This window comes from Xenia sp. Carnegie-2017, unplaced genomic scaffold (assembly GCF_021976095.1).
Source record: "Xenia sp. Carnegie-2017 unplaced genomic scaffold, XeniaSp_v1 HiC_scaffold_13, whole genome shotgun sequence".
Classification (NCBI taxonomy): Eukaryota; Metazoa; Cnidaria; class Anthozoa; order Malacalcyonacea; family Xeniidae; genus Xenia; species Xenia sp. Carnegie-2017.
In genome coordinates this window covers 1515571-1528670 of record NW_025813436.1, presented here as the reverse complement: position 1 = coordinate 1528670, position 13100 = coordinate 1515571, and the positions used below count along the sequence as shown (strand labels likewise).

Below are 13100 nucleotides of genomic sequence, written 5' to 3'. Positions count from 1 at the left end.
TCTTATTTGATGACTCACTATTTTCCTCGTTTATTTATTGTTTTCTTTTAACAATATTATATACTAAGCTTACCGGCCCGTTTTATGAATGTGTTTATTTTATTTTCTCTCTTTTTATGCTTTACACTGACAGTAAAAGAACAAATTTTATGTATTTAAAATATAATCTTCATATGCATTTACATAAAAAAAGTAAATTCATAAGATGAAGATTTTAAACTCTTTTAAAACTCTTTTGCGAGGATCTTGCATTCTTAGTAATGATCTGAGCTGTATATATATATGCTTCTAAAAACACCATTTCTCTTGCAAATTGCTCAATTTTTAAAAATCTTTTGAGTTTGTGTATTTAACATGGAACTAAAATATTTGGGTGGTTTGAACGATTAGCTATGTCAAGGACAAGTTCACTTTTGCAAATTTATAAATATAAAAATTCTATTTAGTCTACCAAAGGACTAGAGCGACCTAAATGGCTGCCATCATATTGCTTCAATTCCCTCTGACATATTGTTCCAGTGTATATTAAAGTTCACTTAATGCCATACAGAATGAAGAAACTTAAGAAACGAATTTGGTCTTTTGCTAAAATTTGGCTACTTTTAACCAATATTTGCTTACAAGGGAGAACTGTTGATAGACATGAGCTACCAACTACCAAGAGCATTTAGCCCAGGATATGAACTACGAATGAACTACTAGTACAAATCAGTGGATTTATGCAAACTTATCTATAATAAAACGAATTGTGACAATTGGAGAAGTTTCCACAACGTGTTTATAAAATAAAGTTTCACCTTTGTACATTTTGGTATGAGTTAAAAGTTCAGAATGCACTTAGTGTGATGAGCGTTTAGCTTTTCTATAGTATTCGTGTAAGTATAATAGAAGTGAAAATATCAATGGTTAAAAATACCGTTTTGACGAAAATTGCATTCTGATATACCCGGTCCTGGACACTAGCGTGCGGTACCTCGTGATGTCAGTGTTCTCTCTAATCGTGATTGTTTTCGCCATTATTTTCACTGGTTTTACTTTCAGTATTTAGAAATCACGAGCGAGTGAATGACAAAAATAATTTTTCAAGAGGAAAGTTTTCACCCAAAATTTCCTTTCGGCATCGATGTTTTTGACAACATGTTCCAGGCCCCTTTTCCCTTCCAAGTAATTTAATGGGACTTAATAATTCGCCCTCCATGCTGTTAACTAGTTTGGTAAAATTAGAGACACTATATTTTAAAATCAATTGTTTCAACAAATATTTCCAGGTCCTAAAATTGTCTGTTACTGAATCAGTGAACTGAACCACTATATAGGTATTGTACAGTATGCTCACATCATTTAGTTCTATAATAACTGGAGCGGCTATCTCAAGAGCGGCTTTAGATATCAGATGTTGTCAAAAAGGTGGTAAAATTTATCTATTTCCGCTGACATTCACTGAAATTGACTGCTTTGTAGAAAATTTTGCAATTTCTGACTGAAGAAAGAGTGAGAAAAGTATTTTGAATGTTTTGTGAATATGCACCGGCAAGATCATTTCGAATCGTTGAGTCACTGATCCTGAGACGAAAATTGTCCAGCAAAAAGTATTTTCTTATTTGGCATTTGACAAGCAAACTTATGATCTAAAATCAAGGTAAAAAACTGAAATTCATAACAGCGAGTCAACTGTGGTTGTTAGTTGTCGGCTCTTACGAACATGCGTTTTTATAACTACCGACGAAGAAGCTTTTTGCTGGCTACATATCAAAGCAGATGCACGACGCAGCGACGTCAACATTCAAACTTGTTTGCCTTATTAAACTTTATGGTTTATACGAAGAAAAAGTACATCTTGGATTATCTGTACGGTTGCCGTGAGAAGTGCTAGCTCATTTTGAGTCATTCATTCTCATTACTTTTTTGCTTTCTTTCATGTAATGGCCTTTTGGTTTTTCGTCACAATTGTAAGATTTGCTCTTGTACATGCATGCCACTCTGTATAAATGAATAAATGGCTGAAAAGTTACCTCTTGACTCAATATTTTTGATTTTGTGTGATTAATTTTCATTTAAATTTCTAAACGACTCAAGTTAGCATAAGAGATGATGGGTATAGGTCATTGATAAATAAAAATAAATATTGTATACAAATTACCTAGTAACCTTTAATAGTTAAACATTTAGATCTATAATTTAAAGAAACCTTAAAGATTTTTAGAAATTATATAGTTACAGATTTGTACTACCTGTTTCTCATCCATATCGTGAACAAACTCACGATGCAAAAAATTGAAGAAGCACTTGGAAAAGTCAAAAAGTTTTCCCGTTTTTAAAAAAGCAGGAAATAAAGCAAATGCCACATGTCCATTCTTTGCTATAATAGGTAAATAGCTCAAAATGTCATTTAAGGTAAAAACTGAAGTAAGGAAGAAATATATAGTACTACAAATTTGAAGTTTTCTTTAATGCTTCAATATAGCATTCATTAGATATTAGTAACATTCAAACAACACTCTACAGAAATATTTTAATAAAGATATGACATGATTTGACCATTTACTTATAAAAAAGTGAGTCATAAATCATCAATCTCAGTATCAATATCAATATCTACATAAACACAAACTTAATGACCATTTTACAGTACTGTGAATTGACATTGCATCAAGTATCCAAGCGCTTACAGCCACCTTGCTTCGCCATCTTTCTTTGCTACCTTTACTTTCTTTTCAAAGCATTCAAGGAATCATTAATATATCGTCCCCATCCCTAAAATTAGACCATGGTCAAAAACTCCTGAAATAATGATGAAATGGTGTTAATCCTGCATCATATTCCTGAAACACTTTGCAAACTGATCATCGCTTTGTGTTGTCAGCAAATAGGATCAGAACAAATTGTGCTCCATTTTATGGTTACTGGTGGAGGTGGCAGTTTCTTCATGTTATCTATTCACTGAGAAACTGTGCGGGCTCTATTTTGGCATCAGGGACACTATTTTGCTAATAGATGGGTAAAATTATTGAATTTCATAACAAAAAACAGGAAAATATCAGTATATTTGGTATGAAAGTCAGTGTTTTTAATACGGTCTTCTAGATTTTGTGTCTTTTTAAGAGTATTAATTGCTTTTCAATCTTTGATGAACAAACAAAACAAGCAAATATCTTACCTGTTACAGTGAGATGTTCCTTTTTGTGCTCATTAGGGTATTCAACAATTGAACGATAAAAGTGTTGGCATTATAGTAGACATAACACAAAAACGTGTTTGTTTTTAATAAATCCTATATAATTTACTATAAAGGACAGGGGGAGGTCGAGAGTAATTTTTTCTGCAAAGCGAACATTTCAGCGGAAATAGGTCATGTGGCATCCATGTTTTTGACAACATCGCCCTAGTCCACTTAGCCCTTCCAGTTATTATAGAACTCAATGGCTCAGTCTCGCAAAAACTTATCCTCGCGCATATTGGCCGCAATGTTGTCAGTAAGGAAAGAGGAGTGAAAATATTAAGAATTCATGCATTGGGTTTTTTAATTCCATATGGGAAGTTATTGATCTAAAATAATTTAGATCAATTCCTAATTCTTCTCCTTCTCACGGTCTGATCAGTTTCTTTTACCACTTGCTTTGTAAAACTGACAGAACCGGTAACTCAGTGCGAGTTTCAATTCTAGATTTTTCTAAATCTCTCGATCTTATCGAGCACAACATTTTACTAAAGAAGTTATGAAACATGAAAGTCTCTGAAAAAATAAAGAACGAAACTTCTTAACTGAAAGAAAACAAAGCATGAAACTAAACGATTGTGTCTCTGAATGGCGAGCCATCAACAGTGGTGTAACCGAATGAACAGTTTTGTGTCCGATACTTTTCCAAGTAATGATTAAAGATCTTTTAGAATGGTGGCCGGGTCAATGGGAATTAGTCGATGACTGTACTGCTACCGAAAGCATCCCACATGGAACACAGAACAAAATGAAACTTAGCGTATCTAAATCCAAAGAACTAATCGTAGATGTTTCTAAACATAATAAAACGTTTCCACCTTTACATGTAGGAGATTTGAGATCGAAAGATGCAAAATCTTCTCTTGTTTTTTGACTGAACGTGTTATTCACATCAGTGTTATTCCTGTTATTATTTTAAAAAATTCAAGCCAAATCCGTTTGTGAAATGCTTGCAAACCTCGACGATTCCGCCATAAGACTTTTTGCGTTTACAATTTTCATACTAAAAATTACGTCACCTACAGATAATTTACAATGTTTTGGTTGTGTATGTTGCGTATTGATAACTATCTGTTTGCTCTTAATCAATCACAATCGACATTGCATCATCATTGTGTAAAAAAACAATTCAAAGTCCATATTGCGCAGTTAAAAAAACAAAACGAAATAAATGACACGTCAGCGACCTCAACAAAGAAGAAATTTGTTACAAGCGAACGCTTTTAATATCACCAGCCATATCAAAATACATTAGTTCAAGTGAGTACCTGTACATTATCACAACATCAATCAGCAGATACATTATTCGCGACAACAGTTGGGGTTGGTAGTAACATATTTAGGTAGTCAATTAAAATTGCCTTCTACCTTTCTGGCCTTCATAGTTTCCACACTGATTTTGTGTTTTTTTAGAGCATTACGTCTGCTCATTGGGAGGGGAGGCTGGGCCCTCGATATTGCCAACATAAAGTAAACACTCATTGATATTTCAGTACCCAATTAAGGAGACCATCAGGACTGCCGGCCTTTGAGTGACTAATTTTTCTTAACTTTTTAACAACCTCGATTTTGTTGACTTCGATGAACTGATCGTTCTCATCCATAGACATATATTCATCAGGAGATAGCGGAGAATATTCTTGCATCACATTTATAAAGGATGTGTTGATTTTATCGCATAAAATTTTTTCATCGTTATCTAATTCTGTAGATAACATGTCTTCAATTTTTTTCAGTTAAATTCATAGTTTCCACTGGGTTGTTTGACCTCTTGCCACCACTTATTAGGTTTTGCATTTAGCAAAAATTTGCATTTTGCATTAAATACAAAATTGTATCATCAGCATTCACATTGTGGGTTTTTAAGTTTTTCATCAGATAAAACACAACGCAATTGTGTAACTTTCAATATTTAATTTTTTTCGTGAATACTCAAACGCTGTTTTCAATATTAAATTTGCCAAAGATCAGATTAAATGAGTAAAGGGAGAAGAAAGTGAACGTAGCTAATCTAAATATTTTTCTGCGTCTGGTTTTTTTATTACGTTATGCATTATACCCAACAACAAGATGTTTACATTCCTCAAACAACTAAAAATTTTAATCAATTGTTATTATAATCAAGTGCTATTTCATGTGACCTTGGAAAAAATTTTGCATACGTATTCAGTTTTTTCGTTAAAAAGACTTTGTACAGAGTTCGTTTGAAAGGCGTTCGTTTCATTATAGTTAACAAAACTGTAAACATTGTTCTGCGATTTAAAAGAAAGAAAGTGAGTATTTGAAAGATCATTAGGACAAATACCTTTAGTGTTGTTCTTTTCGCGAGATGATAGGAATTTGTTATGCGTCATTTGTCAAATCAAGTGCCGCACTTATAATGTACATCTTGTTAAATTGCACTATCTTTCATTTTATCCACAGAAAACCGCATTGGAAAGAAGGATACATTAAACAAGATTTTATTCTTCTTATTCAGAAAAAGTCACACGCTTTAAATTGACAGCGTTTTCAGGTAGCTAATATGGCGAGAACAGAGGAATTCATTAACGAGGTACGGGAAAGATAAATTTTGTGATGATGTGATCAACCATCTTTAAAACAAGGCTTAGGAAATATTTTAAGAGTTCCATCAGGCAATGAGAACTACGAAAGTTATAGGACTAATTTGCTTAGCTTTTCTTTTTCTGCCCACGCAGGGATTACGATTATTCAAACTTGCTGTCGATGATTCAATTATATATTTGCCAAGAGTTTATGGTAGTATTTGAACAAAAAAATGAAATTTAAATAAACCATGCAAACATCACATGTAAATATGTAGCAAGAAAGTTTGGTTTGTGTTATAGTTCATATGCTTCTTATGTATGACGCAGTAGATGATCGCCAAACTAAAACTGTCAACAATTGAAAGGTTTGTTGAAATATTGTGATTGGCTAACAGCGCATTATGGATTGTTAGATGATTGTCACTTCATGATAAGAACATTATGGACCATAATATTTGCTAGGTATTTTTTGTTCATTTTTAGCTTTCAAATTAAATTTTTAGTTACGAGAATTAGCAGATGTCATAGAAAAATCCAGAACTGCAATTGATGATGCTGAGCTTCAATGTCTGAAGAACTGGAAGAAAAAATATGCACAAGGATTTACGAAATCTGTATGTACAATTTTCAAACAGTTTTCCCTTCAATCAACCATTTAAATAAACTCGCTTAACGTTGAATGTCAACATGTAGTGCTATTTCGCTTGTGATTTTATGGATAGAATTTTTCACTGGAAAAATGTACTTGGGAAAATATGAGCAGAAGGTTTGAAGTTTTAGTGTTTAATTGTTGTTGAATTTTGTATTAACTTTTATTATGTGCACCATAGATTCTCCGGTTCCATTCCCCACAAAACTACAAATTCTTGTTGCAGATAATGTATTTTTAAAGTGAGTCTTTCCCTAAACAACACAGTTCCTTCGTACTTGTACATTTGATACGTTACATGTGTATATTTTATTATTGCTTGGTTATTTGTCAATTGCAGCCAAAAAATTTGCAGAAGATCAAGAGAGAAGGGCTTGCACACGAACCAGGTACAAACAGTAAGGTATGTTTATGAATTATTATGATGAATCCAAAACCTTTTATAAATTATGGTTATAGTAAATTACGAACATGCAAATTTTGGTTATGATGTCAGGATGATTTCATTTGTGGACAGTGTCGAAAGAGGGTGAGGATATATCTAACAAAACAGTGCTTTCAGTAAAGTAACCGGTAAATTCTTCACTGAATCTTTTGAATTCTAAAACTATGGACCAACTGAACAAAAGCTGTTTTTAATTAACTAGCACTAAAAAGCAGGGCTTGAGAATGTGAAAACACAATTCAGTATCTGATTGAGGAGCAACCACATTAGTTTAATAAGCCATGTAAGCTATCGGTTTGTTTGCTAGTGTTTTCGACGTGTTTTCCTGAAAAAAACCTTGCCAATTGTCGAGGAATTACTAAGTCCACCTTGTTTTTTTCAGAGCACAATCTTTACTCCTTCATCTTTGATGTCAAAAATATCATTTTGGAAAAACTCGAAAGAGAAACGGCTTGGTTCTAACCAGGTAAATGTTTTGGTAACAACTTCATGATATCAAAATCATTTATCACTTGACATTCATCATCGCTAGCTGTCATTATTAATGACTATAACATATCATTTTCGTTTTATTTTATACTAAATCTTAATTTTACACAACTTCACACGTCTTTTTTTTTCTTCTTGATTCTGACAAACAAACGGAGCTTACCTCAATTTTCTGTAAATTCTCTTAAAACGTAACTGGTTTCAGTAGATGTATCTAATATTGGCATTACTGTATGCTACAGGCATTTTAGGAATGAAAATCCATTGGTGAAATATTCAAATAATCTCAATAATCTCAATCAATTATCTCGTTTATAGATTTTATCATGGCAATTTTCTCTGTAATTATTTTAGTTAGCTGATGCATGTAATTGTGAATTTGCTTTTCAAATTATCAAATAATTACCTCAAATTTTCAAATTATCAAATAATTACCTGCTAAAAACTCATTCAATAATAGTCTCTATGTGAAGGAGATTCAAAGTACTTACATTGAACAAAAAAATACTAACATTTACAAGATTAAAGTCAGCTTTTATACTCTTGGTTTTAAAGTAATTGATACTGTTTTGTACCTAAAGTATATAATATGTTTTAGGTCTCCCGACTGGATCCAGTAGGAGTCCTTGCATGTAATCACGCACCATGTGGTAGCAATGCAATGATGACGTTGCTGAAAGAGGAAGGCGCAAATATGTGCCCTACAAGGACATCGCAAAAATTGATGAAGTCTTTAACGATAAAAAAAATTGCGGAGGAGATTACTGTAATGTACCGTCGTTCAAGTCAGGTATCATTTGAAGACTTAGTGGAAATGTTAAAAAAAGTTGACAAAAATGATGATCTTTTGAAATGTCCGTACGTTGTGTGTAAATATGAAGACGAAGGTTTCCTGGAACCAATATTCCCTGATTTGGATGGCAACAACACGGATGTGTTAGAAAAAGCAAAGGAGAAGTTAAAATCTTCAAAGAATACAGCAGCAATTTTGAGATGTGTCACAGAGAAGACCAGCCACTGTTTGAACTTGATCAAGGACGAAAGAACTGGAGAGGTTCACATTTCCGACGGGACTTATGGAACCAACGAAATCCAAGGCTTCGAGAATGTTCTCAGTTTACATCTGTTTGTGCTGTCAAGAAAGGGCGAAAAGATCGTGATCGCTGAAGAATGGTCCAACTGTAAAATGGACAAATGTGAAGCGGAATATAAATCTGGTCATGCAAATAATATCAAGGAGTTAAAGAGAGCTTAAGACTCATATATTCAACACGACGTTGTACAAATTAAGGTCAGTTTTATACGTCGCATTTTACATCAGTCGAATGCATTCAAAACAAAAGATAATGAGGAATTTTATCTAATTTTCTTTCGTCTTTTCACATCCAGCTGTACAGTAAATCCTGGGAAAATTACAAGGAATTTTTACACTTTCTGCACGTGACAGTTTTACATATGTCCGAAGTCGTTACAAAGTTGTAAGAGAGAAAATACCACGCTTGCATAGGTCGGCACTAGATAATGGTTAACAGACGTACACGCCTGCACATTTATGATTTTATGTCAGCAGCCAGTATTATACAATTGACAAGTTTCATATAATCCATAGCCTTTAGAATATTTCCTTCATATAAAAATGTACGAATGACGATCGCCTTTTTTAACAAACTAAATACAGACAAAAATGCAAAATACTAAAAGTTTCTGTTCAAGTTTGAATAAATATTCTTTCTTTAATCTTTTTCTACATTGTATATTGACCATATTGGGCATTGGCAGTATTATACTTCATATGTATTTTTATTGTATAATCACATCACAAACAATGTGATGTGTGTATTCAAAAATGTTCAAAAGTAACTAAACGCCTTAAGAAATATAATGAAGTATCATAAAGAGAAGTGTAAATGGCTTGTTGTTCTAAGCAGGGGCTTAGAAAATTACTATGAAACGATCAAACATTCAATTCAGAGAGTGAGCTTGACTATGTTAGTTCAGTTGGCTATCAGTCGAAATAGGTCAAACCAATCACAGTAAGACAAAAATTTAAACGAACCAATTACACGATAGCAAGTGGACTCCCTTATAGGTCCGGCCATCCCGCTTATCGGTCGAGATTATTCCAGATCGTCCACTGATCTGGCTATTGACCAATGAAATAAGCGTTTTTGGCGTTCAGACTCTTTTATCAGTCGAACCAGTCAAGCCACCCCGCTTATCAGTCGGTTATTCCAGGTCAATTAAAATTCAACTGATCTGGTTACCAACGAGATATTCATTGCATTAGTCATTAGTTTTCAATAATAAATAAAGCTGGATTTTTATCACGATAGTAAATGCGATAATAAAGTAAGAACAATTAATGAATTTTTAATTAATATAAATAGGTAAATTTTGAATTTCAAACATCAGTCGCGCGACGGATTTGACGTACTCTAGATCCGCCCCTGGTTCTAAGCATAGTGAAAAATTTCATAATTATTAATGTTGTGTGTTGATTGAATGAAAACTATAGCAATTGATAAGTCTACATATTAAAATATAAATACAATCTAGACAAATATGTCCTAACTTTTTGCAGGATTCTTGGTTTGTCAAAGTGGAAAACTTGCTCAGAATATGTGGGATTGTTAACTTATATTCAGGGGATGTCATGTGTGTAAAATGACACCGTCAGATTTTTATAAATTATGCAATAACGCATTACAGAGACTGAATATATCAAAGAACTTAAATAATATGAGAAAGATTCTAATGTTTCATTCAAACGTATATAGATTTATATTTTCTTACTTTACACAGCATTATTTTAACACGATCCTCATAAAACACGAATAAATAGTAAATTTTGTCGTAAATAACCAAATAATAATGTCGACGCGGCGCTACATGCTATGACGTATGAAATTTTTGAAAGATCTATGGATTTAGCGGCATTTCTTTGGAGTTAACTACGTAATTACTCGTAAATGAGCCTGCGATTTTGTGATAGAGCATTGTTGACATTGTCGGCGGTTTGAATGTTGCGCAATTTGCCATCTTCTGACACCGTGAAAGGGTGTCAAGCCAATCACAGCTCAAGCTTTTTGTGCAAGTGACACCATGAGATCGACACCTCAGTCATAATTTTGTTGCACAATGACTGTGACAACGTTGCAGATGGGAAAAAGAGCTTGTCAAAATCAATATTATTATACATTGTTTATCTACAATGGCCTCATACAGTGCGAGTTTTGATATTCTGCGCCAAGCCAACAAAGTCGAAGTTTCAGTTATTTGGATATTCAAGAAGATATTTCCATCGAGATTTCGAAGCTGAAGAAACTTGTGAACGCTTTTTGAATGTATTTTCAAAACTCACTGGTTGCTTTGTACCAAATTAAACATATAAATAATAAGCTTCCTCCTCAAAACTTAAGGTTGCTATAAAAATGCAAAGTTCTTTATTCCCAAAAGCTGGTTACTTTGTACCATCTAGATATATGTACAAATAAAGCACCTCCTCAATTAATAAAGCTTGCTACAAAAGTGGAGCTGTGTCCCTGACAGTGTTTGCTTTGTACCCAAAAGTTGTATATAAATAATTATACTGCTTGTCAATTTTTAATGCTTGCCATAACACTGCAACTATATTCCTGACATTGGGTTGCTTTGACCATATAGTTATACAAATGAGCAACCTCTTCAGTTCTTAGACCTTTCTATAACACTACAACTGTGTTCTCTATGTTTGCTTTGTACCCTATTGTTATATAAATAATAAATAATAATTATCCTTCTCAATTTTTAAAGTTTGCTGAAAAATTGCAACCAATTCTCCAAGCTGGTTGCTTTGTACCCTATAGATAAATAAATAATGATTCTCTTACTCAATACATAACATTAAGATTGCTGGTTTGTTGTATAGTTGAAGCTCATTGCTTTGGACATGATCATTCTCTAACATTAAAAAAATGATTTAATTCCCTCAACTAGGTAAAATATATAGAATACTTTCTACTCAACATGTTTTAGTACTTTGGCTGATGAAATTGTCTTCAAAATGCTTGTTCTATTCCCCTGATTACAAATGAAAATCTTTCCAACATACTGTGGTGCCTCACCAGTATTGAGTTATATAAAAATGCTTCATACTATGCTAAGCACCCCCGTATCAAATCATTGCATGACTATAGGGCATTTACTTCATATAAAAATGCCTTTCCTATGGCTTGTGTAATGCTGCACTCTCAACTTTTTACAAAAAGAGGCAATCAAGCAGCAGTTGTAGAAGAAGCTGAACGAAATTTCAAAATTATACGTTTTTATCCATGACGTGCATGCATTACCAAAATTAGAAAAAACTCTTAAAGTCAATCATTTTATTGATTTAGTCATGACAGTATTTTTTTGTATTCTGCCCACAAAATGCAGGAAAACGCAGTTCAGGGAGTTAAAATTTAAAACTTTTCTGGGGGAGCATGTTCCCAGACCCCCCAGACACCGTCACATTTTGAGCTGGATCCGCCCCTGCATACTTACAGCATTTTTAATTTTCTGGATTGACTTAGAGCAACAATGTTGTTTTGCCAGCTTTTTTAACTTTGTCGATGCTACTACAAGGGTTATGAACAATGACTTATTTTTCAAATATTGCACTGCACAAAATTTAGTTGTAAGTATGTGCATCTGATTTTAAATTGAGATGGATAGCTGTGAGATGACCAAGTTGTTGCAGCACAAAAATTGATCACTAATTGCATTTAATAATAAATTTTTAAACCACAGACAATACACCAGAGCATTAGCTTAGAGCATACACCACTTCATTAGAAAAATATTCTTGCTAAATCTATATACACCAGCTACATGTTTAAATAAAATAATCCAATTTGATAGTAGATTGCTTATAATTTCAGTGTTCTCAGAAACCAGAATATTTTTTATTTCACGTATGGGTTGCATTTAAAAAATATTAGATATTTTTTTATTAAAAAAATTTTCTTCAAGTCGTCACACTTTCTGTAACAGTTACCTAATAAGCAAGGAAGGCAGGTGCACAATTTTCGATGCCCACAAAATACATTTTTTATTGCTCTAAAACGCTGAAAATGGCATTTTCAAGGCTCTGAAATTCAAAATTTCTCAGGGGAGAATGCCTCAGACCCCCCCCCCCGAGGTGCGGAGCGCCTCCAACGTTTTATGACTGATGTTTGAAAAATCCTAGATCCGCCCCTGGAAATGAGAGCTTTCTGTTTTGTTCGACTTCAGCTGTGAATGTGATGTTAGGGTGTTGTCGGTTCAGATAATCAAGAAAGAGAGGGACGTGATCGGAGGAATGAAAATGTTTAACTTTTCCATCCCACCGAAAAAGTTAAACATTTGCACCTTCCTAACACCCTTTGAAAAACTCTACAACCGCAACGCTTCGTATGTGGATCAAACCACACGTCATCTGCACACCAGATTTTGGAAGAAATGGGAATATTCCCCCTTACAGGCAACCAAGTTTCCCACCCTGCGTGATCAAGCATTCTTGCTCGCATTAACGCAAATAGACACACCCCCAACTCAGACGACTTTAAAATAGTCTCCTGTTCTAACGATTCTTATGAACTCTCCATTCATGAAAGCCTTCTAATCAATAAATATAAGCCTTCACTTAATGTGCGAGGAAACTCCATTCCACTTAACCTCTTTTAATTGCTCTTTATTTTACTTCCTAACTTCCTTATCATATATCCATTTGACACCGCCTCCTTTAGTAGTAAT

At 33.6% G+C, this 13100-nt stretch overlaps 1 protein-coding gene across 1 annotated transcript; it reads left to right on the top strand.

Annotated features, from left to right (window-relative positions):
* The first annotated feature begins 6505 nt into the window (after window positions 1-6505).
* On the top strand, window positions 6506-10256 carry LOC124455367. Its single transcript, XM_047006021.1, has 6 exons — window positions 6506-6532; window positions 6756-6818; window positions 6912-6944; window positions 7243-7326; window positions 7948-8640; window positions 9931-10256. Exons 1-5 carry the CDS (start codon window positions 6506-6508, stop codon window positions 8602-8604), a joined length of 864 nt encoding a protein of 287 aa, XP_046861977.1. The 3' UTR covers window positions 8605-8640; window positions 9931-10256.
* Window positions 10257-13100: the final 2844 nt, after the last annotated feature.

Bases quoted from the DNA above. Each gene is read 5' to 3' on its own strand.
- LOC124455367 (XM_047006021.1), top strand. From the start codon at position 6,506: ATGTACTTGGGAAAATATGAGCAGAAG. The intron at 6,533-6,755 runs GTTTGAAGTTTT...TGTCAATTGCAG, and splicing joins TGGGAAAATATGAGCAGAAG to CCAAAAAATTTGCAGAAGAT. The intron at 6,819-6,911 runs GTATGTTTATGA...TTATGATGTCAG, and splicing joins AACCAGGTACAAACAGTAAG to GATGATTTCATTTGTGGACA.